Genomic DNA, 27,802 nt, shown 5'->3' with positions numbered 1-27,802 from the left:
CATCTGCCAGGCCCCTTTCACCATTTAGGTGGCTGCTCCTGATCTAGAGAAAAGTCTCATCCATCAACCAGCTTCAGGAACCTCTGATGTTGATGTGGAACTGATCTTGAGGTACACTGTGCCATTTGCATCTCCCATTTTTTTTTAAGCCTGCTGATGTGAAGGACAGCAGAGACATGGCAAAGACACCATGATGGCTTTGAACAAAAATACTCTGGAAGCAACTGGGCAATTTAAATCTCTAAAAGAGTTGTTTACAATGATTACTAGGCCAATAATATATGTTTACTTCATTTTTGAAGAAAGTCATTTAAAGGTGGTGATTCATCACTTGCATATTTAGTAATCTAATATCTATAGTCAAATGAGTTTAAAATTTGGTACAGGATGATTTTCAGTGTTTAATTTCTTTTTTTTAATATATTTTATTGATTATGCTATTACAGTTGTCCCATTTCCCCCTTCACTCCCCTCCACCCTGTGCCCCCTCTCCCACCCACCTTCCCCCCCTTTAGTCCATGTCCATATGTCATACTTATGAGTTCTTTAGCTTCTACATTTCCCATACTATTCTTGCCCTCCCCCTATCTATTTTCAACCTACATTCTATGCTACTTATTCTCTATACCTTTTCCCCCTCTCTCCTCCTCCCACCCCTACTGCTAGCCCCCCCCTTGTGCCCTCTATTTCTGTGGTTCTGTTCCTATTCTAGTTGTTTACTTAGTTTCTTTTTGTTTTGCTTTAGGTGTGGTTGTTAATAATTGTGAGTTTGCTGTCCTTTTACTATACATGTCTTTTCTTTATCTTCTTTTCTTAGATAAGTCCCTTTAGCATTTCATAAAGTAAGGGCTTGGTGATGATGAACTCCTTTAATTTGACCTTATCTGAAAAGCACTTTATCTTCTCTTCCATTCTAAATGAGAGCTTTGCTGGATAGAGCAATCTGGGATGTAGGTCCTTGTCTTTCATGACTTGGAATATTTCTTTCCAGCCCCTTCTTGCCTGTAAGGTCTCTTTTGAGAAATCAGCTGACAGTCTGATGGGAACTCCTTTGTAGGTTACTGTCCCCTTTTCTCTTGCTGCTTCTAGGATTCTCTCCTTCGTTTTTACCTTGGCTAATGTAATTATGATGTGCCTTGGTGTGTTTCTTCTTGGGTCCAACTTCTTTGGGGATCTCTGCGCTCCTTGGATTTCTTGGAAGACTGTTCCCTTTGCCAGTTTGGGGAAGTTCTCCTTTATTATTTGTTCAAATAACTTTTCCACTTGTTGGTCTTCCCCTTCTGGTACCCCTATAATTCAGATGTTGGAACGTTTAAAGGTGTCCTCGATGGTCTTAAGCTTTTCTTCGATTTTTTGAATTCTTATTTCATCATGCTCTCCTGCTTGGTTGATTCTATCTTCCTTCTGGTCCACTGTGTTGTTTTGAGACTCAGATTCCTTCCTTTCACAATTGGCTCTCCTCCGTGTGACTTCCTGCATCCCTTTTATGGTAATCTGCATTTTTTCATGTAATTTGGATCCAAAATCCACCAGTTCCATGAGCTTCCTGATCACCAGTGTTTTGAACTGTGCATCTGATAGATTGGCTATTTCTTGGTCACTCAAAAGGATGAGTCCTGGGGGTCTGATCTGTTCTGCTGGAAACATGTCTTACGTCTTTCCCTATCTCTCCTATTATTTTACTTATTTATTTATTTTTTCTCCGGTCTGGTCGTTCTTGTTACGGTGGGGGGCGGAGCCTTAGGTGTTCACCGGTGCTGGGCACCCCAGTCGCTAGCTTGTGACGTTATATGCGGGGGCAGGGGCAGGAGCAGGGACAGGAGGGATCAATGGCGACCCTTCCGTTCTCCTGGAGTCAGACACTTCCCTGGGCTTCTGGGCCGTGAGCTCTGCCCTGGTTCCCAGTCGCTGCCCCACTGATTCCCCCAGCCGCTGTTTGCGTACTCAGGGATCACCGCTGCACCGCTGCGCTCCCGCGCCCCGGATGGCTGTCGCACCGATTTTGCGCCAAATTTCCCCCGACCTACGCGCACCTGCAACCCGCGCCAGCCCCGCGCCCGCTAGCTCGGCTCATCGTCCCCTACCAGTCTGGATGTACGGGTCTACTTCAACTTCTAGGCTGTCCGACTTCCATTTAGATAAATCCTCTGACAGTTCTGATATTATGACTGCAAATCATTGTTGTAAATTATTGTGGTTCTGTTCTTGGCTGTGCGAGGAGGTACGGTGCGCCCACCTATTCCTCCATCTTGCCGGAAGTCAGAATCTTCAGTGTTTAATTTCAATCCATATAAAAGCATTGTACATTGAGGTTTGAATATCTCTAGTAATAACTTCATATAGAAGATATGTGTTTAAGTATTTTATATAGTATGTATACTTGTAGAAAAACTATATAAAACTATACATACCATTTTATAATGTAAAGTTACATATATACATATATACTTATTTTTATGTATATACATTTATATGTGTATACATGTATGAAGACATACCTTTACATTGTCCAGATTTATCTTCTGGAGGGTAGACCCCTTGTAGTACAGGTGCTCCAACCCCCAGGTGAGTGTTCCAGGAACCCATCTGCATCAGTGTACCAGCTGGCATTGTTGTGAGAGGCTGCATTCCACTTCAGTGAATTTTTTTTAAGCCTCTTTCAATGCATTTGCCAATTTCATTGATGGGTGATTTACAAGTACACCTGCCCACACCATGCTGAGTATCGGGCAGTTTTTAACAAAAAATGGCATGACCTTCATGCTCCGTCTTCCCTATTCATTCCATCTCAAATGGAGTGATTTTTTTGTTTGTTTCCCCAGATGAAAAAATCCTCAAAGGGAAACGTTTTGCCAATATGGGAAGAGGTGAAACAAAAAACAGTAGAAGTACTAAAAGTCATCAAAATCAATGAGTTCAAAAACTTTTTTAAGCAATGGAAAAAATGCCTCAATTGGTATAGTGCATCAAATGGAGAGTACTCTGAAAGTGACTGAAGTTTAAACATATAAAAATAAATACACAATTTTTATAATTAATATGAGTTTTTGGGGGGAGTCCCTTGTATATGCATATATCCTTCCAAACTATTATTATTTTGACTTTAAATCAAAGTAATATTTTACAGCAGAAAATATTTACCTCAGCAAGAAAAATAACTAAACACCAAATCAGCACAAAACTTAAGCTCTTGTGGACAGTAACATATCTAAGATATGTGTTCCATGTAGTCACGGCTGGTATGCTATCCATGTCATCAAAAAAGCACTCCTGAAAAAAAGCACACATGGTTATTGCGATGAGATTATACAGTTTCACTTATGTGGTTTATTTTGAATGTGTGAAAATAATAAAATATTACTTTTTGAAGCAAAGTGAATTTAATATAAATATAAACCATTGTGAATAACACTTGTGGTGTCACTCCACAGCCAGTATGCCCACTGGAGCAACATAACTTTTCAAACCATGAGAAGCACCATAATTCTTCAAAATTCTGAAAGCATAACGCTGATTTATGAAACTATTGTTTTTGGGCAATTTTACCATTTTAATGCTTATCAGTGTCACATCTTGCATCAAATGAACAGTACCATCACAATGAAGCTTCCCAGAACTCTACTAGATTTAACTTATTTCTTAAGGGGGTCCATGGATAAGTAGAATTTGAAATTTTGCTAGCTGTGGAAATCTCCAAATAGACCTGGGACCAAAAGGTGTTTGTAAATTCCTAAATAGCCTAGGACACGGGCGTCAAACTCATTTTCACCGGGGGCCATGTCAGCCTTGCAGTTGCCTTCAATGGGCTGAATGTAATTTCAATTCCTTAAGTATTAAGGAGTAGTTACATTTATATAGTCCTAAAATTATTTTGGCCCTTTGAAGGCAACCATGAGGCTGATGTGACCCTGGTGAAAAGGAGTTTGACACCCCTGAACTAGGATTATCTCTCTTTCCAGCTATGATTTAAATTACAGGATTCTATTCCTCAGTGTATTCCCCTAGAAGTTTTTGTCAAATGTAGATGCAGTTCAAAAATTTGAAAAAGAATGATTCTAGGTAGTCCAAAGGGAAAAGATATTTTGTTTCTCATGAAGTCAACAAAATTCACAGAAGAAGCAGTAAAACTTCAAAGAAGGAGTCCTCTGAAATTGGGACATAGAACACTAGTTAGGTATGAAGATTTCTGGAGAACGATAAACCTGGCTTTGAATCTGGATTCCACATTGACTTCCTAGATGCTTCTTTAATTTGGGCAGTTGAACTTCTCTGAACTTTACTTACCTTATGTATAACTGAGGAAAATGATAGGTATATTCTAGGATAGTAATAGGGACTAAGTATATGCTGCCTGGCAATAGAAGCAATCAGTAAATAATAGTTAGGTATTAATCAAAGAAATCACTCTTTACAACTAAATGTATAAGGCTCAGGTTTGAGAAATTTATTCAGACTGATATTAAAACCACATAAGTAAATAATCCTTTAGAAAACCTTTTTAAAATTATATGAATACTGGAAGTATTTATTTTAGAAATAACATATCATGTTCCTTCATTTTACAAAAGAGGAAAACTCAGCCCAGAGATGTTAAATGACATGTGATTGCCAAAAGTCATACTACTCTTAATTGGTCTGTGCCATTAAACATATCAATTCATTACAACACTGTTTCATCCAAGGCCCACAAATAATTTTTCTAGTAAAAAATTAAAGAAATCCTCTCCACTTATACTTCTTCCTATTTTAAAAATAGAAGTTTTTTCTCCTTTAAAACTTAATGTAAAAAACTTTCTATCTGAAGGCTGGTGCTAGTATATGTTGAGTTTCACATACCTTCTTTAAAAGAAACCTGTCTAGAAACCCAAAATATAAAACAAATTTAAAAGATAAAAAAAGTTCACACTAAGATCAGGTAAGATTAACATATAAACCAGAATAAAAAAACAGAATATGTAGTCCTATTGAGAAACTAGATGCTTATATACCTTACATACAGAAATATTTCTTGGGCTCTAAATAACTGCTTTATCTGTTTACATATTTATTTATACTCCACTTCTTCCTAGAGAGGTTTTAAGGTTGTAATAATCAGTTGTGTAATGATTTTTAATAATTTATAATTTTTCTAACTTACAATAATGATTTTCACTGGCCCAGTAAACCCAACACTAGCCCTTGCTTTGATATACGTTTTATGGGAAAAGATATGTCTTTCACAAAAGGAAATAGTTGATTCTTTTACATTTTGAAGTTGCATGTAATTATGAACTTTGCACTTTCAGACTCTTAAGATAAACCTAATGCTAAATCCATAATTGGAGTAAGTTTTGTAACATATTATATATTGTATTTCACTCAGTTGTACTCTGTGGCAAAAAAAAAAAAAAAGAACGACTAATAATTTATACACACCTTTAAATCTTCTTCATTAATTTCTTCACTTATTTCCAAGCCGCTACCTTGAGATAAACGTCTTGAATATATATCCATTTCAGCTAAGTCCGCCTGAGGGGCCAGTGACATTTTTCCTGTAGATGCTCCTGTCCTTTGGTGAATAATTTGACACTGGTTCACTGAGGAGTGTGTCATTAGGTTCAGAACAGATTGCCTTCTTCGTTTCTGAAATGTGGGACCAGTGTTAATCACATTGCTTCGTGGCAGGATAGCCTCTCCCTGCTCAGAATCTGGAACTAAGGATAGTCTTCTCTCAGGAGGCTCTTCTGAATCTTCTTCGATGCCATTCATTTGTAATGGAGCCTTTTGTACTATTGAAAATTTTTTTGTAGAATTGATTGGATTGAAAACAGAGTTCTTCCTTTTTTCACCAAACTCCCCAGTCTGTTTAAAAGACTGTTTTTTTGTTTCATTCCGGGGGATGGCAGCATCTCCTTCTAATGAGAAACGCCGTAAAGTCTCAGTTAAGATTGAATTTCTTCTTTCTGCACTAAACTGGTCGAAAGAATCATATCCCATGAGCTTTGAGTGGAAGTCAGGCCGTAGATTTTGTAATTCTGAAAATGTCCCATAAAAATAGCTGCTACCTTCATGTAAAATTAATATTTTGTCAGCTTTCTTTAAGTGTTCCATTTTAGAAGTGACCAAAATCCTAGTTTTGTTAGCCATCAATTTACAGACACAGCTTTAAGAATATAAAAAGATATAAATAAGATATCAATTTTATAAATACTTTATTGTAATGAACATTTCATTTTAATATTTTATCATATTCTCATATAAAACCTCTATAATATAATGTTACTATACTTAAAATAATTCTAAAAGTAAATACCTAATACAAATCAATTTGGTGCCTTTTGAGTTATTATGGCATGAAATACTGTATTATTGAATTATTATAGTATGGCATATTATAAAGTTGAGTGTTAACAGACCTCAAATGAAATTAAATATCTTTATTAAATAAATGTTTGAGTTCGAGCAAACTGGTTATCCTCTGGGTTTTGGTTTATTCATCTAGAAAATGGAGAATTGTTAGATGACCTTTAAGATTCCTGGCAGGAGAGTTCCAGCCAAGATGGAGGTATAGGTAGAAACCCTTCACTTTCTTTTTTTTTTTTTAATATTTTATTTATTTATTTTTAGAGAGTGAAAGGAGGGAGATAGAGAGAGAGAGAGAGAGAAACATCACTGTGCGGTTGCTGGGGGTTATAGCCTGCAACCCAGGAATGTACCCTGGCTGGGAATCGAACCTGGGACACTTTGGTTCCCAGCTCGCGCTCAATCCACCCAGCTAGGCCAGCCAGGGCAAACCCTTCACTTTCTTGCATAACTAAAAAGAGGATAACAACAAATCTAAAAACAGTAAACAACCAGAAGTGCCAGAAAATCAAACTCCAACAACCAAGGAATTAAAGAAACATTCACCCAGACCAAATGAACAGCCAGGCGGGCAGAAAAGATGTGCCACAAGGTGGCAGACTGTGCGGGCTGGGCTGGCTGAGAGGCCCCAGTGGCAAGGCAGCACACTGTGTGAACTTGGCAGGACTAGCTGAACAGGAAACTAAAGACTCAAGCTAGCTGTAAACTAACATGGAGGCTGCCACGGTGGGAGTAACTCCCAGTCTCACACAAGAGTTTGTGGAAAAGTGGGGCTAGAGTCAAGCAAGTGAGCCACATTGTTCCCTCTCTGACCCCTCCCCAACAGACAGCGCCATAACACAGCAAAGAGGGTTACCCTGTCCTCAAGAATACCTAAGGCTCTGTCCCTTACAATGTACAGGTGCACCAAGATAAAGAAATATGGCCCAAATGAAAGAACAGACCAAAACTCCAGAAAAAGAGCTAAGCAATGAGGAGATAGCCAACCTATCTGATGCGGAATTCAAAACACTGGTAATCAGGATGCTCACAGAACTGACTGAACTCGGTCCCAAAATGAAGTAACAAATGAAGGCTACCCAAAGTGAAATAAAGTAAAATATTCAGGGAACCAACGGTGATGGGAAGGAAACCAGAACTCAAATCAAAAGGAAGAAATAAATATCCAACTGGAACAGAATGAAGGCACAAGAATTCAAAAAAATGAGGAGAGGCTTAGGAACCTCTGGAACAACTTTAAATGTTACAATATCTAAATCATAGGAGAGCCAGAAGGAGAAGAGTAAGAGCAAGAAGGTGAAAACTTATTTGAAAACATAATAAAGGAAAACTTCCCCAATCTGGCAAAGGAAATAGATTTCCAGGAAGTACAGGAAGCCCAGAGTCCCAAAGAAATTGGACCCACAGAGTAACAAACTAAGACATATAGTCATTAAGTTACCTAAGATTAAAGATAAAGAGAGAATCTTAAAAGCAGCAAGAGAAAAGGTGAAAGTTACTTATGAAGGAGTTCCCATAAAACTATCAGCTGATTTCTCAAAAGAAACCTTACAGGCAAGAAGGGACTAGAAAGAAGTCTTTGAAGTCATGAAGGGCAAGGACCTACATCCAAGATTACTCTATCTAGCAAAGCTATTGTTTAGAATGGAAGGGCAGATGAAGTGTTTCCCAGATAAGGTCAAGTTAAAGGACTTCATCATCACCAAGTCCTTATCATATGAAATGTTAAAGGGACTTATCTAAGAAACTGAAGAAGATAAAAAATTATGAATAGTAAAATGACAACAAACTCACAACTATCAACAACTGAACCTAAACAAACAAACAAACAAACAAACAACAAAAACAACAACTAAGCAAAAACTAAAACAGGAACAGAATCAGGGAAATGGACAGCACATGAACGGCTTTCAGTGGGGAGGGTAAAGGGAAGAATGTGGGGGGAATGTACAAGGAGTAAGAAGCATAAATGGTAGGCATAAAATAGATGGGGAGAGGTTAAGAATGGTATAGGAAACAGAGAATCCAAAGAACTTATATGTACAACTTATGGACATGAACTAAGTGGGGGGAATGCTGGAGGGTTGGGGGGTGCAGGGTGAAGGGGGGAAAAAGGGGGGGAATATTGCAAAAACTGTAATAGCATAATCAATAAAATATACTTTAAAAACAAAAGATTCCTGGAGGATAGGGTGTAGAAGCTACATATTTCTATGTAGCTTCTAAAATGTTTGAGCTTCCTTGTTTCTTAAATTTTCTATTAAATTCCCTTTTAACTTTAAGTTGATCATCAATTTAGTTCTCAAAAGCTTATAATAAGACTAATCTGATTTGTCAAATCAACAACAACAACTGTTGGGGAGCTTTGCCTGCAGAGGCCCCCATCCGCCACAGATGGGAATAAGTCTACCAAGACATGATGTGCTTGGGGAGGAAAGGTGGCCAATCTCTCAAAGGAGAAGGACCAGGAGCCTTTTCCTCAATGGTCTTTTATTCAGTTTGCATAGGAATACAGGTAAATCTCATTAATCATTGCCAGGCAATAGGGATCAAACAATAGATGACATACAAAGAACTATGAGGGCTTATTCTGAGTCAGGGTCTGTTAGCTAAAGGGCTACAAAACTTTGGGAAACAAACTCATATCCTGCTCAGACCCTTATCAGAAAATTGAGAGCATTCTTAGCAAAGCAGTTTTCACAGGATTTTATGTATTCTTTCTTAGGCCTGATCTCCCCAGGGAACCCTCCCTTTCCAGCACAGGGCTGCACCACCCTCTGTCATTGTTTCAGACTTAAGTCAGGCAGGGGAAGTAAGGCAGCCAAAAGATTAGGAGACTTCTTGCAGGCAGAATGAAGACTCAGGCAATGTTAAAGCCGAGGAGCAAGGGTCCATCACCCCCTTTTGCTATAACCCCCAAGTCCTTCCCTGAGAGCCCCCCATGACCATGCCTGTCTTAGGTCATCCCTTCCTTGAGGAATTTTACCCATCATTGGCTAACTGATCATGCACTGGGGGCCAGGCAGGGTGAAGTAAAAGGGGCAGAGGCAGCACCCCTGTCAGGGAGATAAACTTTGTCTCCTTAGTGGTTTATGGTCCCTAGGTTGCTCACTCAGCCTTAGCCATGGGGACGGGGGGAGGGGGGTGCTTACAGCTTCTGAAACCAGGCAGGGTGTTTCCCAACATCTCCCCCTTTTTTGTGTGTGAAGTCAATTGCAGTTGTTAAGCCTGTGAAACCTACTATTTTCTGTTTCCAAATGTAATCACGAGAAAACAACCTCCATATACATTGTAAAGCACAAATAAGGATTAAGACAAGGAGGCACCCAAGGGCTGCCATGACCCAAACTCATAAATTCAGTCCATTGAACCAGTTTTTAGGGTTCAGCCACTGTAGATTATCATGGAGGATCTGGAACATTTTTTGTTCAGTTAGGCATTTGATGTCATTGAGCTGCTGGTGGAGCTCAAGCTGGAGCTAATCAATTTGTCCTTCTCCTTTGAGAGAACGGCCACCTTTCCTCCCCAAGCATACCACATCTTGGTAGACTTATTCTCATCCATGGCAGATGGGGGCCCCTGAGGGCAATACTCCCCCACAAACAACAAACCTAAGAATTGGATAAATTGACCCTCCTCAAAAACTTTTCCCTCTAGAACCAGAATAGAACCACCTAAGAATAACCAATTTCTTTTAGGTATTAAAACATTATATACTGTATAGAAAGATGCATAATTCTAGAGTGTACTCTAATATACTAGCAAAGCTAGCAAAGTTTATATTGGTAAGAAGTTACTTATCACAGTCACAGCATTGTAAAAATAGTATCTTATGTATTAAATTTAACTAAACTCTTGGAAAGGTGCTTCCTGGAATAATGCCATTTTATACATATATAAACCTATACCCATTTTGCTTAAAATCTTTATTTCTAGAAGAGTATCATGGCAATTCTCATAATAAACTACTTTATAATCATTGAAATAATTTTGAAACTTTAAAATCAAGTCAGAAAACTGTTTCTCTTTGGAACTCCACACACTTTGAGCCCTGTTAAGAGCTCCAGTGAAATGTAAATCCTGAGCTCTGTGTGACTGAGGACAAGGTACTAAAGGAGGCTTTTCTACAGATGAATAACCTGAGCATTCACTTACATTAAACATTAAAACATTCAGCTTGTTGCTCTGGCCAGGTGGCTCAGTTGGTTGGAGCAACACTCATCAAAAGGTTGCAGGTTTGGTTCCTGATCAGGGCACTAACCTAGGTTGTAGGTGCAGGTTCAAGAAGCAACCGATTGATTTCTCTCTCTTTCCCTCTCCCTCTCTCTCTCTCTCTCTCTGTCACACACACACACACACACACACACACACACCACTCTCTACAATCAATAAACGAACCCTCAGTGAGGATTTTTAAAAAATCAGCTTATTTAATTCCTTAAGAAGTTTACTATCTAAGAAGGGGATAAAATACTATCAAAAAAGCATTTAAAAACTCTAATATAATAACCAATTAAAATAATGTCACAAGGTAATAATGCTATCAAAACTACATAGATAATGAATATCAAAGCACTAACAATGGAAGAAATTGGTTTAGCAGGAGGTGGTCAGAAGTTTGCATAGATGTGATATTGCAGCTTGACTGTGAAGGGAAAATCAGATTTAAGTGCAATGTTAAACTCCTTCTTACTGAGTCACAATAGTGGGCATATTTCTCCTGGAATAAATATGCAGTCTATGATAGTACAGTAATTCTTTGTCTTTTAGCATGAGCATTATGTTACTCAAGGAACGTACCTTTCAAATATTTGTTTTTCCGTTAAAACATCTAGGTGTCCAAAAGGGGAGTCTAATAGGTACAAATCAGCATCTTTGTATACTGCTCTAAATAGAAAATGAAAACTGAGTTAGACTTCCTGAGTACTTCCCATGTCATTTAGTGTAGATGATCTTAAATGAAGAATAATAAAATAAGTTACATATGATTTTTATGGCTTTTTCACAACACTCTAAGAATTGATAACATGGTTTTACTAAAAGTAAGTGCTATAAGGTAGCAAAAGCTACAAACTGAGTCACACAAGGCCACATAATTTAAAACATTACTTTAAATAGAAAAAGAACATCTTCTAACCACAGTATCTAATTAGACAAAAGCACAGTGATATATGCCGGGAATACAATGGTAAATGTTACAGTACCTGCCCTCAAAGACTTTGTGTTTTGGTGGGGAAAAAAGTGGAATAAAATAGACTACTTCAATCCTGTAAAATGTCAGACACTAACTAAATTGTAGCACTTATATGAAATTATTTCTTTTTAATGTTTTTCATTGTAGACAGCTACCAAAAAATTAATAACAGTGCTACTGTGGCTGTGTGATTGATATGCTTTTTGCTCAGGCTCTATACCATATTTATAAAGGTTCCAAACAAGGTAAGAATTAATAATTCACAGTAAAAATGTATACCCATATTATTTGACCTTTTAAGTTAAAAAAATAAAATTTTGTGAGCAAGCAAATTTTTCATTAAGTTGATCTTAGAACAGTAATAAGATGAAGATATAGTCCAATATTAATGGAAATAAGATAATTTCTTCATAACATTTAAATTTTTCAGGTGTGGTGGTAAGTAGCCCTACCCCTATCCCAAACACATAGAATTCAGTGTTTATGTATAATTCTTGGTACTCTCAGTAAAAAGAAAAATGTGTTCAGTCACCAGGTTTCTAAGAAAAAATACAGAAAAAGCAAAAAGTCAAAGTAAAATATAAAAGAAAAACCTTTACAATGTAAATTATTTTTGAAGATAAGATGTAAGAGCTAGATAAAGGATCTTTATCAAAATATACCCTCAATGTCTACACACCTCTCTCTTTCCTTAACATCTATGACCATACTTCCTTAACAGATTAGAAAAAAATGTCTACATTGTCTAAAACTGGACAACACATAATACATTCCAATCAGAATAAAAATAATTATTTTCACTAGTACCCTCAAACTGCGTGCACCTTACAATAAAACCAAATCTTAAACTAGTAAATACAAACTCAAATGTCTGTTGAATGGCTAGAAGCCATATAGCATATCTTACCTAAGTATGAAATAGAATGTTTAAGATAAGTCTTACTTCAGCTTACAGGTTAACTAACAACTTACATTTATTTAGATGCCATTATCATTTCCTGTGAATTATCCACATCTGTTGATTTATTTCTTCAAATTGTAATTCCAAGATCAAAGCACAATTTAATGTAGAGTTGAGACAACATAATTCAAATTGTAACTTTACCTTTCCCAATATGAGTTGTGACAAGTTAATATCTAACAGCTGTAATCATCTCAAGATTTCTTCTGTAAAGTGGGGGAACAATCTTATCTTTGCAGGGTAATGTGGGAACTAAGTAAAATCACACACACACACCCAACCTAGAATATTATTAGGCAATTGTAGTTGCTCAGTGAGTTAGCTTTGTTCCAGCTTTTAAAAGCAGGGAAAAAAAAATAAGGAAAAGGAGCCAAAATATCACTAAGTCAATGTGATTTCTTATTGAACAACATTGGCAAGACAGTAAGATTCTGTTTTAATATAACTGGAGGAACATTTGACATCCCATATCACCAATGAGTTTTTAAACTGAACATAACACTTTAACAACAAAATTTTCTTCTTAATAGAAATTAACTGTATGTACTTCTCTCTTTGACAGCTCAAAATGCTTAGACCAAGGATGTCTCTACTAATGGAATCTCACACCACAGTATTCAATGTGTTTGTCTTATTTATTTGTCTTTACAGAGTACTGACATTAAGCCAAGTGATATAATTTGCCTTGCTACTCTTGTTATGAAAACTATTAATTATGTTGAAAAATTTGAAAATATATATTTATCTACACTAAGAAGCATAAGCAGAAGCTTAGAGCGGGTGTGTTCATTGTGGGGTAGGGGTGAGTGGGGCTGTCTGATGGACTTCACAAAAATTTATATCACATCTTTCCTGTGCTATGCAGAATCCCAGAGTGTTCCTTTGTAGTAAAACATACCATAGGGCAGGGGTGTCAAACTCATTTTCACCAGGGGCCATATCAGCCTCATGGTTGCCTTCTAAGAGCTGAATGTAGAGCTCCCCACCACTAGTTAAGGAGTAGTTACATTTATACAGTATTAAAATTACATCCAGCCCTTTGAAAGCAACCATGAGGCTGATGTGGCCCTGGGTGAAAATGAGTCTGACACCCCTGCCATAGGGTAATCAAATATACAAACATCAAAATAAGGGCATGCATTTTGAAAAAGCCATCATTTTAACAGATATAAATATTATTTATATCATGGTCTATAGTCTTTGAAGGTTATTCTTAAGCAGCTAGTCATCAGGTCCCAAGTACTTTTCAATTCCAAAGCAATATAAAGAAATAGAGATATGTCTATAATTTTCACATTCATGATATTTACAGTAAATGCTCACTGGACCAATAATCAGATATTCACCTTGCTAAACAAATTCTCGCTCGCTGCCCTCCACTCAGCGTGAGTCCACCTTCTCCAAGAACTACATTGTCTTTTTCTGCAAACTTGGAAATGTCCTATTATCAAAAATAGAAAGTAAGAGAGGAATTGTTAGTATGTTGAATCTGAATTTGAAAGGTGCTTTTTCCTTCAAATATAATCAATCATATAACATTATTGTTTTTAACAGCTGAATTTTGAACTGCATCTCAATTATTTCAAATCCACTTCAATTGCTCAAAACATTGCTGAAATTAAGAAATAAATCTTTTTTAATTTTTTAAATGCCATTAATGATTATTAAGTAATAATTGGTAAATATAAAAAAGGAAAGCCTATGAATATTTATGAATATATAAATATGTGTGCATATCATCCATAGGCCATTATACAATTCCAAATGCTATTAATGTGCTCAAGCAGACTTCCTTCCACTTTAAATTAATTCTTAGAATTCAGCCAAGATGGAGGTATAGGTAGATATACTTTGCCTCCTTGCACAACCAAAAAGGACAACAAAACAAATTTAAAAACAAAAAATAACCAGAACTGCCAGAAAATAGAACTGTATGGAAGTGCAACAACCAAGGAGTTAAAGAAAAAACATTCATCCAGACCAGTAGGAGGGGTGGAGAGGGGCAGCCCAGATGGACAGTACTCGAGGCAAGGCAGTGGCTGGAGGAGCAGGCGGCCCCACATTTACATGCAGATAAACTAGGAGGAACAACTGGGAAGCGAGACGGACTGTGCAACCCAGGGTTCCAGTGGGGTACCCTGAGTATCTAGTTGGGTAATAAAAGCCTCAAAACCTCTGACTAGAAAAACCTGTGGGGGTTGCAGCAGTGGGAGAAATTCCCAGCCTCACAAAAGAGTTCCTTGGAGAGACCCAAAGGTTTCTAGAACATACACAAACCCACTCACCTGGGAATGAGCACCAGAAGGTCCCAGTTTCCTTGTGGGTAGCAGAGGAAGTGACTGAAAGCCAGCCCAGACCCGAACCAGCAGCACTGTTCCCTCTTGGACCACTCCCCCACATACTGCATCCACTGCAGTGGTGCATCACTGCATCACAATGCAGTGATGTGAGTTGCCCCACCCTGGTGAATACCTAAGGCTCCACTCCTTACTACATAACAGGCATGCTGAGACAAAAAAAAAATTTGGCCCAAATGAAAGAACATATCAAAGCTCCAGAAAAAATACAACTAAGTGATGAAGAGATAGCTAACCTATCAGATGCAGAGTTCAAAACACTAGTAATCAGGATGCTCACAGAAATGGTTGAGTATGGTTGCAAAATAGAGGAAAAAGTGAAGACTATGAAAAGTGAAATAAGGAAAATATACAGGGAACCAACAGTGAAGGGAAGGACACCAGGACACAAATCAGCAGTCTGAACAAGAAGGAAGAAATAAGCCCTCAACCAGAACAGAATGAAGAAACAAGAATACAAAAAATGAGGACAGGCTTAGGAACCTCCAGAACAACTTTAAAAGTTCCAACATCTGAATCATAGGGCTAGCAGAAGGACAAGAGGAAGAACAAGAAATTGAAAAGTTATTTGAAAACATAATGAAGAATTCCCTAATCTGGCAAAGGAAGTAGACTTCCAGGAAGTCCAGGGAGCTCAGAGAGTCCCAAAGAAGTTGGACCCAAGGAAGCACACACCAAGGCACATCATAATTAAGTTACCCAAGATTAAACATAAGGAGAGAATCTTAAAAGCAGCAAGAGAAAAGCAGAGTTATCTACAAAGGAGTTCCCATTAGACTATCAGCAGACTTCTCAAAAGAAATCTTGCAGGCAAGAGGGGCTGGAAAGGAATACTCGAAGTCATGAAAGGTAAGAACCTACATCCAAGATTACTCTATTTGGCAAAGCTATTATTTAGAATGGAAGGGCAGATGAAGTGTTTACCAGATAAGGTCAAGTTAAAGGAATTCATCATCACCAACCCCTTATTATATGAAATGTTAAAGGTACTTATCCAAGAAAAGGAAAATGATCAAAAATATGAACAGTAAAATGACAACAAACTCACAAATATCAACAACTGAATGTAAGAAAACAAAAACAAACTAAGCAAACAACTAGAACAGGAACAGATTCACAGAAACAGAGATCACATAGAGGGTTAGCAGCAGGGAGGGGGTGGGTGGAGAATGGGGGGAGAGGTACAGGGAATAAGAAGCATAAATGGTAGGTACAAAATAGACAGGGAGAGGTTAAGAATAATATGGGAAATGGAGAAACCAAAGAACTTATATGTATAACCCATGGACATGAACTAAAGTGGGGGAATGCTGGTGGGGGGCAGGTACAGGGCAGACAGGAATAAAAGAGAGAGAAAAATGTGACCACTGTAATAGCATAATCAATAAAATATTTTTAAAAATAGTTTAAAAAAACTCACTTTTAAAAGGAAATCTCCAAAACTGAATAAAGTTCTCAATAAGAGAAACTAAAAGAATGCTACTTACGTTCACCACCCCTGCAGTACCTAAACATATTTAGTGGGCGGCCATGAGTACCAGGCAACTCCTTCCCATAGTTCTCTCACCTACCCACCCAGCACCTCATTCCTGTGTCCTCTCCCCAACTATTCTGACTCTCCTGTCACCTCCCTTCAACATGAGTTGTGTAATCCTTTCTCCCATTTAAAGGAACTTTCTGTGGCAACAACCATCCTAGGCATTGTAAAAGAAGTTTAGTATTTATCAGAAATAGTCCTTGACTCCCAGCCATTCTAAATCTAATTTGGAAGATAAGCCATAACCCTGGAGAATACCAAATAACATCTAAAGATTTAATTAACCACTTTAATATAGGTTATAAACTAGTAAATAATTAAAGTATATTTTAATTACAGACATACAAAAAAAAAGGGGATGTTGTCATATGGATGTTTTCTGTTTAGAATAGACACTAGTGAGACAGATTACTTTTAAAAAGCATTAAGATAAATTCCTGCATCTGAAAAGATTTAGTATTCTGAGGCAATGTTTTTTGCCTCCTTTCTGGACTGAAACCATGTATGAAATGAAGTGTGCAAATTCAGATAACAAGTAGCTCAGAGACTGTAGTTAATAGGAAGCTACTGAGATTGAAATGAAACAAAACGGTGGAGCTAGATTGTAGACAATTGTGAATAAGTCTATTATTTTAAGATCAAATGCATTAGTAATACCAATATCCTGCTGCTAATGTGAGCACTTGTTCTGATCACCTGGTTTATTGTACATTTGTAGATTTCTTTATTAGTGTTTGGCTTTTCCTATTTGATTTAACATAAAACACTTCATTTTGTGTACACTGTTAAACATTTATCTTTGCTGATTACTAAGAGCACTCAAATCTGGTAATATATTTACCTTGAGAGTGTTGGTTTTCAGCCTTCACAGCAGATTTTTCCTTCCCTGAAAATTATAATCTAAACTAAAATTATACCACTTGGTGCTCTCATTAGTTTAAAAAGCAGCCTAAAAGCAGGAGTTGCTAGGCAAAGCCTTGCACACAGAGACAAATGCTTTTTCTCTTTCTTCACACTGCAACTTCTCTTGAGTTCCCTTGCAGCTATTCATAAAAATTGCTTGCCCTGACTGGTGTGGTTTAGTGGGTTTGGTGTTGTCCAGCAAACCGAAAGGTCCATGGTCTGATTGACAGTCAGGGCACATGCCTAGGCTTTGGGCCAGGACCCCCATTGGGGCCATGCAAGAGGCAACTAATCAATGTTTGTCTGGCACATTGATGTTTCTCTCCCTCTCTTCTCCTTCCCTTCCCCTCTCTCTAAAAATAAATAATTAAAATCTTTTTTTAAATGTTGGAGGAAATAATTAAATGGAACTGAATGTGTGTTGATTTCTTATATAAAAATTAACTACTGAGATTTTTTTAAAACTAAATCTTATTGTGGTGATCATTTTGCAGTGTATACAAATATCAAATTGTTGTGTTGTGCACCTGATGATAATGTTATGTCGATTATACCGCAATAAAAAACATATCTTAAAATAAATAAAATATAAACATATAAAAGTCATGATCAATTCATTTTCTTGTTGAAGGAGACCCTGAAAAACCTTTCTCTGAAGCCATCCTATACTGCCATTTCAATTTTTAATAATTTTCTCAGCACAATTTATCTACAGATAAAATCAAGTATTTAAATCATTGGTTCTCAAAGTGTGGCTCCTGGAGCAAGTGTTTCACAAGCACCTGGGGAGCTTGTTTAAAAAAATGCTCTATCTATTCTTATTCAGAAAAATTGGGGCAGAGCCCAGGAATCTGCATGTTAACCTATAATCATGATTCCTCAGAGACTTGTTCTTTGGCTAATTTCCTTTACAACATGCTGGTTAGAAAGGCAAATATCAACTTCAGAGGATTCTGTGCATGAAATACATTAGGTCTATTTGAGATTGTAAAGCACTTGAAAATACTTAGATAAAGAGTACCAGAGAGGGTCAAAGTAATGTTACAATAATGATGCAATAAAGATTAGCTTATTTTATTACTAAGAAGTATATAATATACCCATGTATTATATGCACTTTTCACACAAATGTATCATCTTACACTTTTAAATGCACCTAACTCCATCACCCTAGTATTATTCGGCTGAGTCAGACAAATCACAAATGTTAAAGAGAAATTGCTAATATAAAGCTCATTGACTCTGACATTAACATACAACAGAAGGATCATATAGGGTGTTATACTGAGAGAAAGAGAGAGAAAAAGAACGAACTTCAAAGAAAGGGTAGTGTTACATTTAATGGTCCTATGTGATTTTGCAATATTTTCTAAGTACATTTGAGCTTTCTGTGGCTTGTAGATACGAAAGTACCATAAATCTTGTTTTATGACTGCCTTATCACTCTTTAGAATAACCTTGACAATATAGCTGCTTGGGGTAAGAGAGGAGGGTGAAAAGCTTGGGTCAGGGCAACATGAACTTTAGAGGTAATGCCATTTAATAAAGTATGTCTTTAACAGTAAATCATTGAAGAGTTAGTGCCATTGTTACTAATGTTTAATAATTACTAAACATTTGTATTGTGTTTTATGCACAAGGAAATGGGCATGAAGGAGGGAGGAGAAAAGTGTTGGTGTTGGGGGAAAAAAGGGAAGTGGTAGGGAAAAGAGAGGAACAGGAGGAGAGAATGTGAGAAAGCTGAGAGAGTACTGGAAAGGGATAAAGAATAAATTAACCATTTTTGCACATAGCTGTTGTAAATATGGATGTGTTATCTTAAAAGTTGTGTACCTCTCTATGATATATATCAACAGAGGTTAATTTCTACAGGAGGAAAGATACATGAATGAATCCATAAATTAAAAATTGGAGTTCTGTTTATTAAGAAAGATAATTTGTTGACCCTATGTCAAACTGAATTACAAATAACTATGTAGAAATATTACATAAAGATTCATCATTGCTAGAAAGCATAAGATGTGAGAACTTATCATCACTTTGGAAAATAAAAGCTATTCCTTCACTGAGCTTTAGTATTGACCAAATCTATAGCAGGGAACTTAAATTCCAATATAATTTTATTGGACTCAAAAGTACAAAAAGCACTATTATAATGAATGTTACAGTTTTTGACACCAGTATTAAACATTATTTATTATTCATGTATATACACACATATAGTTTTATGCATGAACTTGGGAGAGTATATGTATTTCTGCTAATATCCTTATGCCTCTTTAGTGCTTATTTGTGTCTATGTGTAGGTCTGTATTTGTATTTCAAAACTAATAACCTGAGCATTTTTAAAGGAAGAACTATAAAATTCAATAATTTAAAGTGTCTTTGGGTAAATGTTTCCAAGGAAGGAAAGTCAAAAAGAGACTTGAAACAAATAAAAAAATCTGATTTTTCTTATTCTGGCTCTGTATTAAACCCACTCAACTATAGATTTCTGGACTCTAGATTTCAAATTCTCTAAAATAACCCTTAAAAGTCTAGTTTTTAAAAGCTCACTAGATGACTTTGATTCAGTTGGTCTAAGAATTGACATTTAGGAAGCTGCTCATTCCTTAACTCTTTCTTCTAGGTCTACCCACCCAAGAGGCTGGGAGAAATCCAATCCATGAAAAAGTACTCTGTTGTTAGTATTTCACTGGCACATGCCATGTTATCCTGCTCTGGAGTTCCTAACATACCTCCAAGTTCCTTATTAACTAGTTTTCTGCTTTGTAATTCAGTTCCTTAGGAGATACACTTCAATACTCACTCATCATCTCTGAAGTAATCCTACCATGATTCTTATTTTCTCAATGCCAGTGGCTCAACTTGACCTGATCAGGCTTCCTCCACTTGGTGAAGAGATTCTTCACCAAGGGGAGAGGAAAAGGAAACAATAATTTGCAAGAAGAACTGGGAAGAAACTTCCTGACTTCTTTAAATTTTAAGAATAGATGACTTCCCTAAGATACACTTATTTAGAATTGTGGTAGCTTGATATATCATTTACATGAAAATAAATATCCTGAAAATACTTTTCTAACTAAGTCATGAAATTTTCAAAGGCTCACAAGTCTTTGTTATCATTACCTTCTCTATAAATAGAAGATTTATAATTTTGATGGTTTAATAATACTGTTGCAATAACAGTGAGATTAACTATCCTGAAGTTCTAACTTGAAGTCAGCAATGATCAAAGGGTAAGTCATTAGAGTCTACAATAGAGTTTATTTTCTAAGAGGCAACATCTCTAAATAGTATGTAGCAAAAAGATAGGGAATGGATTTTATTGCTGATCTCACTGATTGGGGCACAGGTGAGCTTAAAAAAGTCTCCTAAACATTCACTTCTTATTCTTTAAGATGAGAAGAATTTGCTAAGCCTCTAACCACAACATCTACCTTATCCCCCTCTAGTTTGCATATTATACTAAATGAATCTACCTAAGATACTGTTTTCATTATGGCATTTCCCCAGTAAAGAAAAGGTACTGTGGACTCAGTTGCTCTCCTCCATGGTACTTTCCTGTGCTTCCACTTAGCACCACGTTTCCCTGACTTCTCTGCAGCTAGAGTGCTGTATGAGAATTGGATTTCACCAGGTGTATGAAACATGAAAGTGAAGTGTAACACTTCTGCCTTTCTTCATCTTTGGCTGTTTTTCATTGATGGCAAGTGGGGACACAGAAACCACAATCTGACTGTCCTCTCCCAGTTCAGCTTTCACCATATGCCACTTCCTTTCCAGAGTCCAGTCTTGCTGCAATACTTTGAGCTCCCCCCCCAGAGTGCAATGTTGTTTCTTGACTCTAGGCTCATTTTATTCCCCATCCCAGCCACATGAAGCTGTAACTCCTCAAATATACAAAGTTCTCTCTTGGCTCCAGACCTGTACATTCTGTTTTCTTCCTGGAATGTTCTCCCTGTTCTTCATTCAAATGACACTTACTCATTCATCACCTCTCACCTTAGATAGCTCTTCTTCCAGGAATACCTTGCTTGACTTTCTAAGACCAGATAAAGTGCCACTTCTCTGTACTCAGATAAGGATCCTATATTGACCAATATCATAAGACCTATCAAGCTGTATTGGTTTTCACTTGTTCATCTCCACTAGAATGAAAGCTCAGTAAGGACAGGGATCTTGTCTTGTTTATTAATAATTCCCAGAGTTTGGTACAGTCCCTAGTTCAATGTTTGCAGTCACTAATATTTCTTAAGTAAATATATTTAAACATCTTTTACTCACAAATATCTGTAAATAAAAGTTCATTGCAGATGGGGATTCTTGTTATACTTGCAGACAGCATACAGAGTGCCTAACACAGTACTGTGTCCATAGTAGGAACTCAACAAATATTTATTGAAATATTTTTAAATTTATTAAGTTTGATTCAAGGGTAACTATACCTTCTAAATAAAAATTAGGTATGGTAAACTTGGTTTTGTAACATATTAATGATAATACAATTGCCATTCCAAAGACTATTTTGTCTAGAGAACACTTGCACTCAGAATTTTCAGAGGAAAACAAGTTTCTTTTCCTAGAAAGGTCTTTATGAACATTACTAAGTTGTAATGTTCTATTAAAGGTCTAAGGTTCTATTGAAATATAAGTGTAGAATCTTCTCTTGACCTTGTTTAGTTAGTCATTAGTAGGAGATGGGAAACTCCAAGAAAGCCAGGTTCAGAATCCCAGTTCTTCCAAAGGGATATGTGTGATGCCTTTTACCTTTGGAAAACAGTGCATTTGTTTGTTTGTTTGTTTGTTTGTTTTGATATTAAAGTGCACCTTCAATATCTTAATTTCATTATCTGTTCATGAAATAGCTAGATCTAGTTATAATTAAATTTTTATACTAGTGTTCTTTTGACTTACCCAAATCTTACTAAGAGAGTTTTAGGGCAAATTTGGTTTTAGGGATGTAAGAACTCTCATTTGTTAAGCTAATAATTAGTTTCAGAGTTGTAATTTTAATTCCTAAAACCTAGTTTATACTTTTAGAATTTGGCACATTTTCATTTTGACTGCAAACTCTAGGCAAATTTGTCACTAGATAAGTAGAAAGTGAGAATTCAATGTACCAATGCATATAGAGAGCTTAGCACAGCAGTGCTGACATGTGCTCTCTCAATAGATGTTAGCTACTATTTCTTAAGTTCCAAGGTTCAAATGAAGTGAAATAACAGTTTTGTTCAGGATATGCCATGATATTCCTGTTTGGTTCCAGTTCAGTAGTCTCATAAAATAAATGTGCTTGCTTCATATTACAGTAAATAAATGTCAGTGCTTTCAAACTCAATTACCTATCAGTAACAAATTATGAGTGGATCAAGGTACAGTCATTTAGTGTGACTGTATTATTATTCTGGTTTGGGAAACACAGTTAAATGTGTTTCAAATATCTGTTTCAGAGTCCATTATGTCTTGCTATTATTGAATGCAAATGTTAATTCCTGTGGCACCTTTTTTTTCACAGATCTCCCAACAGAACATTCCTGAATTCTCCTACAATGGTACAATATATTGACCATCTAAAGGTTAAACCTCTGTTTAATGCAGGTTAGTTTTGGCCAGATCTGGAAATCCAGATGTCACTAATTTTAATTTAATTAGTACTGTGGTATCTGTATGATGGAATTTATTTTCCAGAACAGCTGTCAACTCATTTCTTTACTTACTTTCCTCCCAAGCTTTTCATACTTCTTGCCAATAGCCCTCCCAAGTACTTTTCTTTTAGTAATTCTTGCCAACTTCCCTCCCAACTTTTTCTTCCAGTGTCTTAAATATGAAAACTGTCAGGCAATGGTAAAATAGACAACACAGAAATTTTACTCCTTCACCTTACATAGCAAATAGTTTTATTACAATTCATATGTAATGACTGTCATGACAAATACTTAATGTAATACATTTTGTGTTTACAAAAGGATCTCAACATTTTTTTGAAACCAATTGCATATCCTAAGCCCCTGACCTCTTCTCACACCCCTCTCCCCACCTCCCATCATGAACATTATAAAAGCCAATCACTTCTCCAAACCCAGGTAGTTTCACAAGAGAGTGACTCACTGAATAAAGACAGTTCAATTACTCATTAAGTAAACACTGGCCTGCCTAGAATTCTCTTGCTGTCAGCTGTTGGGGCTATGTGGTGAGATGAGGAATTGGTTGATACAAAAGAGGTGGTTTTCTGGGAATAAAAAAGGCAAGAGAACAGTGGAATCTGTCTCTCTTTCAATAAGGAAATATGAATGTAATCTCCTTAAGAAAGAAGTTAGTGAGGGCCCAATTATATTAATTACTCTTTTTAAACCGGCAAAGTCTCCAGTACTAGTTACAAAAATTGGAAATATTCAAAAGGACTCTAAGATAGTATGGGTACTTGGAAAGCAAGAAAAAAGAGAATAAGTTAATGGCCATGGGAATAAAAATGGTATTTTAAAAATAATTATCACTTTGCCTAGGAATCCTTTTTACTATGATCTAGATTCAAAGTAGGATATATAAGCGAGACATGGAGATGCTCCTAAAAGGGGAGGCCTGAAGGTCAACAATCTGAACTTTCTCACTCATGTTTCCACATTACAAGTTATTCTGTCAGCACACAACTCTTTCCATGCCCTTCCCTGAGATAAAGACTTTGAGCTAATCCACTGAGTGAATAGTTTTCAACACACTGAAATCAGAAAACTATGTGAAATATGTTGTGTGTGCTTTTTCCTCTCCAAGTAAACTTACACCTATCAGCCTGCTCCTGTGACACCAAGTATCACTGCATACGCAAGTGCTTTGTAGATATTAGAGCTGAACAAAAACACAAAAATGAGGAAGAAAATATTCCATTCTCATCTCCAGTTCCAAGTCTAGATGTAGTACATTAAAAAAACAGATCAACTTTGGCAGTCAAAATGAAAACATATTGAGTCATGAATGTTTGTATTTGGTGGTAGGGGCCACACAGAGAAAGAAAGTAAGGGATTCTTCTGCTGGCAATAGCTGTAGGTGTTTCATGTTCCTTTGTTCAGAGCTCCTCCTCACTTAACAAAATAAAACTTTCATTTTGGAAGGTTCTCTCTGACCTTTTTCAAAGGTGTGAACACCTGTTTAACAATAACAACAAAAATACAAAAATTGGCAACTCTAAAGTCACTGAGAATAAACTTCATTTTGATTGTAAACATAATTGGCACTTTTGATTACTTTTATTTGTCACTCCCAGCAATAATATGCGGTCATGTAATGGCTCCTCAAATTCTTAGACTGTGAGCCTCAGAGAAGAACATTTTTTTTTCACAAAATTCTTGCAACTGACATGCCTACTTCCAAATATTTCTGAAACAGTCATTGAGTAAGAATTTACCCTTCTGCATATCAATGTGCTAGGTGAAGTATACCAAGATAAATTTTTTAGAATTGCTGTTCTCAAGAAATTTACCATGTAGTTTGATAGATAACAACATATAGGAAATGTTCAGGAAAGAGGAACAAACAGAATATACTAACATATTCTGTACTCACTGCATTTGTCAGTTTAAAGTACGAGGAATTTTAGGAAATCCTGAAAGTTTTTGGCTATCTTAAGATGACTAAAAGGCCTTGCAAAAGTCAGCAAGACAGAGTGTTAGAAATGAAATGTTAAGTGTTTTATTTCACATCAAAAATGGAGGTCATCATTATTATTAATAATTTTTTGTTAAAGCCCACTTGGTGAGGTTCTCCACTGGCACTGTGTTAGTGAGACCTAGGATCTTCCTGCCTTGGTGAGATATCTCAATTCTATGCAATTCAGCTCCATGTCCTACCTTCCTAAACTCACAGCATTTCTACCTGTCCCTCTTTCCAATTCCTATTGTGCAAGGAATCCTTAATCTTAAACCCATTTCTCTCCTCTTCTATTTTCTTGAGAAAAATACCCATTCTTCCTGGAAGGAGGCCCATTTTTTTCCTGATGCTCTTTCTTACAAATTCAAATATTAAGTACATAAAGATGATTGTCCTAATATTCTCACAATTCCTCTGTTTACCTTTTGTCTCTTCTTGTTTATCATGATCATTATCTGGATTACTGAAATAGCTATTAGTGTACCTCCTTCTAATCAGAATAGCAAGCAGTACTACCATTACTACTAATATTAATACTTTTCCATGTGCCAGAAACATATAGAAAACCCTACAAAGTAGGTAATATTATTCCCATATTGCAGAGGATAAAACTCAGCACTCAGCAAGGGTAAATAACTTTCTTTAGTGACTCCGCTCTGTCAGACTTCAAAATCTATGTTCTTTCTGCTATCCCACGAAGCTTTAAATCACGTCCAGCTTAAGTCTGCTCTTCACATACAACCAAAGTGATATATATAAAATACAAAGCTGATTGAATCATACTTCTAATTAAAGCTACTCAAGACCAAATTTCTGAGACTGTTAGACAAGGCTCCCAAAACACAGCCTTCCAGCTTCATCCCTCCTCGGTCACTGTCCCCAGTCACACTATAATCCTATCAAGAGGCTTGTGGTCCCCTGTACTTTATAAATGAGTGGTTTTATGTCCTATTTTTCTGCTCATACATTTTCTCTAGTTAGAATACCTTTTCCATCTTTACTCAACTGGGTACGCTAAAAGCCCTCAACTGGACTTTTGTACTGCCCTGAGAGTACCTCTGACCCAATACTTACTATATTATATTGAAGTGGTTTCTTTTTGTATGTTTTCCCCTGACTAGCCTATAAGTTCTGTGAGAAAAGGGATAAAAATGTTTTTCATTTTGTACCCACCTTGTTCCCACCACAGTAAACAGTGTCTGGCATAAGGTAGTCACACAGTACTGTTTCGGGTCTGAAAGGGACATAGGCACTGGAATCACCTCCCAATCCACTGCCATTTCTGGAGCCTGGAACCAATGTGCCTACATTCTAAACCTTCAGGATCAATGCCATCTGTTTTCTTCCACAGAATACTCCAACTTTTGATTGGGTCATGAACAACAACTACCATATTTATAGATGACTACTTTTACAGCTTTCTCTTATAACTACTTTGTCCACATCAAAATTCATTTTGATGGTTTTTCATTACTTTCTAGCTTCATGGTTCTCCTTAATTACACCAACCTCTAGCTTGTTTCCATAGTAGTCACTTACTAACAAGAACTAACTCTCAGTCACATTTGTCTTATGTCATACTCTCTAGCAGTATTCTCCACCTCAAAAGATAGCAGAACAAACTGATGATTGCCAGAGGGGAGGGGGATAGGGGGACCTGGTGAAAAAGGTGAAGAAGTACAAAATGTCAGTTACATAATAGTCATGGGGATATAAAGTACAACACATGGCATATAGTGAATAATATTGTATTAACTATCTATGGTGCCTGGTGGGTACTGGAAATATCAGGGGGACACTGTGAAGTATATAATCATCTAATCACTATGTTATATACCTGAAACTAATACAAAATCATATTGAATGTAAACTGCAATTGAAAAATAAAATTAAAATACTAGTAAACAAAGGTAGTAGAAATGAGCTAATAGTTACTGAGTGGCTAACTTGTACTAGATGCTGTGTTAGGCACCTTGTATTTATTATTTCATTTTCTTTTGTCAGTAATACAGTGACCATTCACTCATCAATCTCCCACTTTTTCCCATTAACTCAATCATCTTTCTACTGGAATCTCTAATGTTCTTAATAAAAAAATTCCTACAAGGCCATAATTTTCACCCTTGTCACCACTGGAATTTTGTAGTCACTAGCCTTCTGCTTTCTCTGGAGGTGATTCCTTACATTAGACAAAACCAGCTTGATTCCCAAGCTTTCTCCTTTTACTCCTATAGAAACACCTCTTTCTTTTTTCTATTAGATTACGTTTTTTATTAATATGTTTTTTTCTCCTACTGGTCCATGAACCTCTGAAGTATATAGACCTTGTTTTATTTATATTTTCATAAAATACATCAAGTCTCAATAAATGTTTTCAACATAAAGATATTGTCTTCTTCTAGTTTAAAAGTTTATAAGGCACAAAAGACCATACATTACATGATTCTATTTACATGAAATATACAGAATAGAAAAATTTTAAAGACTGAAATTTGCTTAAGGCTGGCGAAGGAGGTATGAAGAAATAAAAATCAGTTGCTAATGGGGTTTCTTTTAAAGTGATTGACAATATGGTAATGGTTGTTCAACCCTGTGAATATAATAAAAACACTGAATTATACACTTTAAAAGTCATATTAAAGCTGACCATGGAGTCAGAAAAAAAATCAATAATATGTTCTTCCTCATATCATTTTTTTCCTTATTTTAACAGCTTTATGAAGCTATAATTCACATACCACACAATTATTCATTGAAACACAGATCACTGTACTACAAACCTTTTAGAAAATGGCCCATGTCTTATTCAACTTGGCATTTCCGAGACCTAGCACAGTATTCAGAATTGAGTATATGCTCATTAT

The 27,802-nt window shown here is 36.5% G+C and overlaps 1 protein-coding gene across 7 annotated transcripts in view; it reads right to left on the bottom strand.

Moving 5' to 3' along the window:
- CFTR (CF transmembrane conductance regulator) overlaps positions 1-27,802 on the bottom strand; it is a 210,937-nt gene that overhangs the window by 105,302 nt on the left and 77,833 nt on the right. For all 7 annotated transcript variants that reach the window (XM_036010839.1, XM_028525739.2, XM_036010838.1 and 4 more), the window contains 4 exons: positions 13,844-13,938; positions 11,143-11,229; positions 5,416-6,142; positions 3,142-3,270 (listed from right to left, as the gene is read on the bottom strand). In XM_036010839.1, the coding sequence (XP_035866732.1) occupies positions 3,142-3,270; positions 5,416-6,142; positions 11,143-11,229; positions 13,844-13,938 (1,038 nt within the window). The remainder of the gene's footprint in view (positions 1-3,141; positions 3,271-5,415; positions 6,143-11,142; positions 11,230-13,843; positions 13,939-27,802) is intronic.

Source organism: Phyllostomus discolor, chromosome 10, assembly GCF_004126475.2.
Source record: "Phyllostomus discolor isolate MPI-MPIP mPhyDis1 chromosome 10, mPhyDis1.pri.v3, whole genome shotgun sequence".
NCBI lineage: Eukaryota > Metazoa > Chordata > Mammalia > Chiroptera > Phyllostomidae > Phyllostomus > Phyllostomus discolor.
Note: the sequence above shows the minus strand (reverse complement) of the source record. Positions and strands in the feature narration are given on the sequence as shown.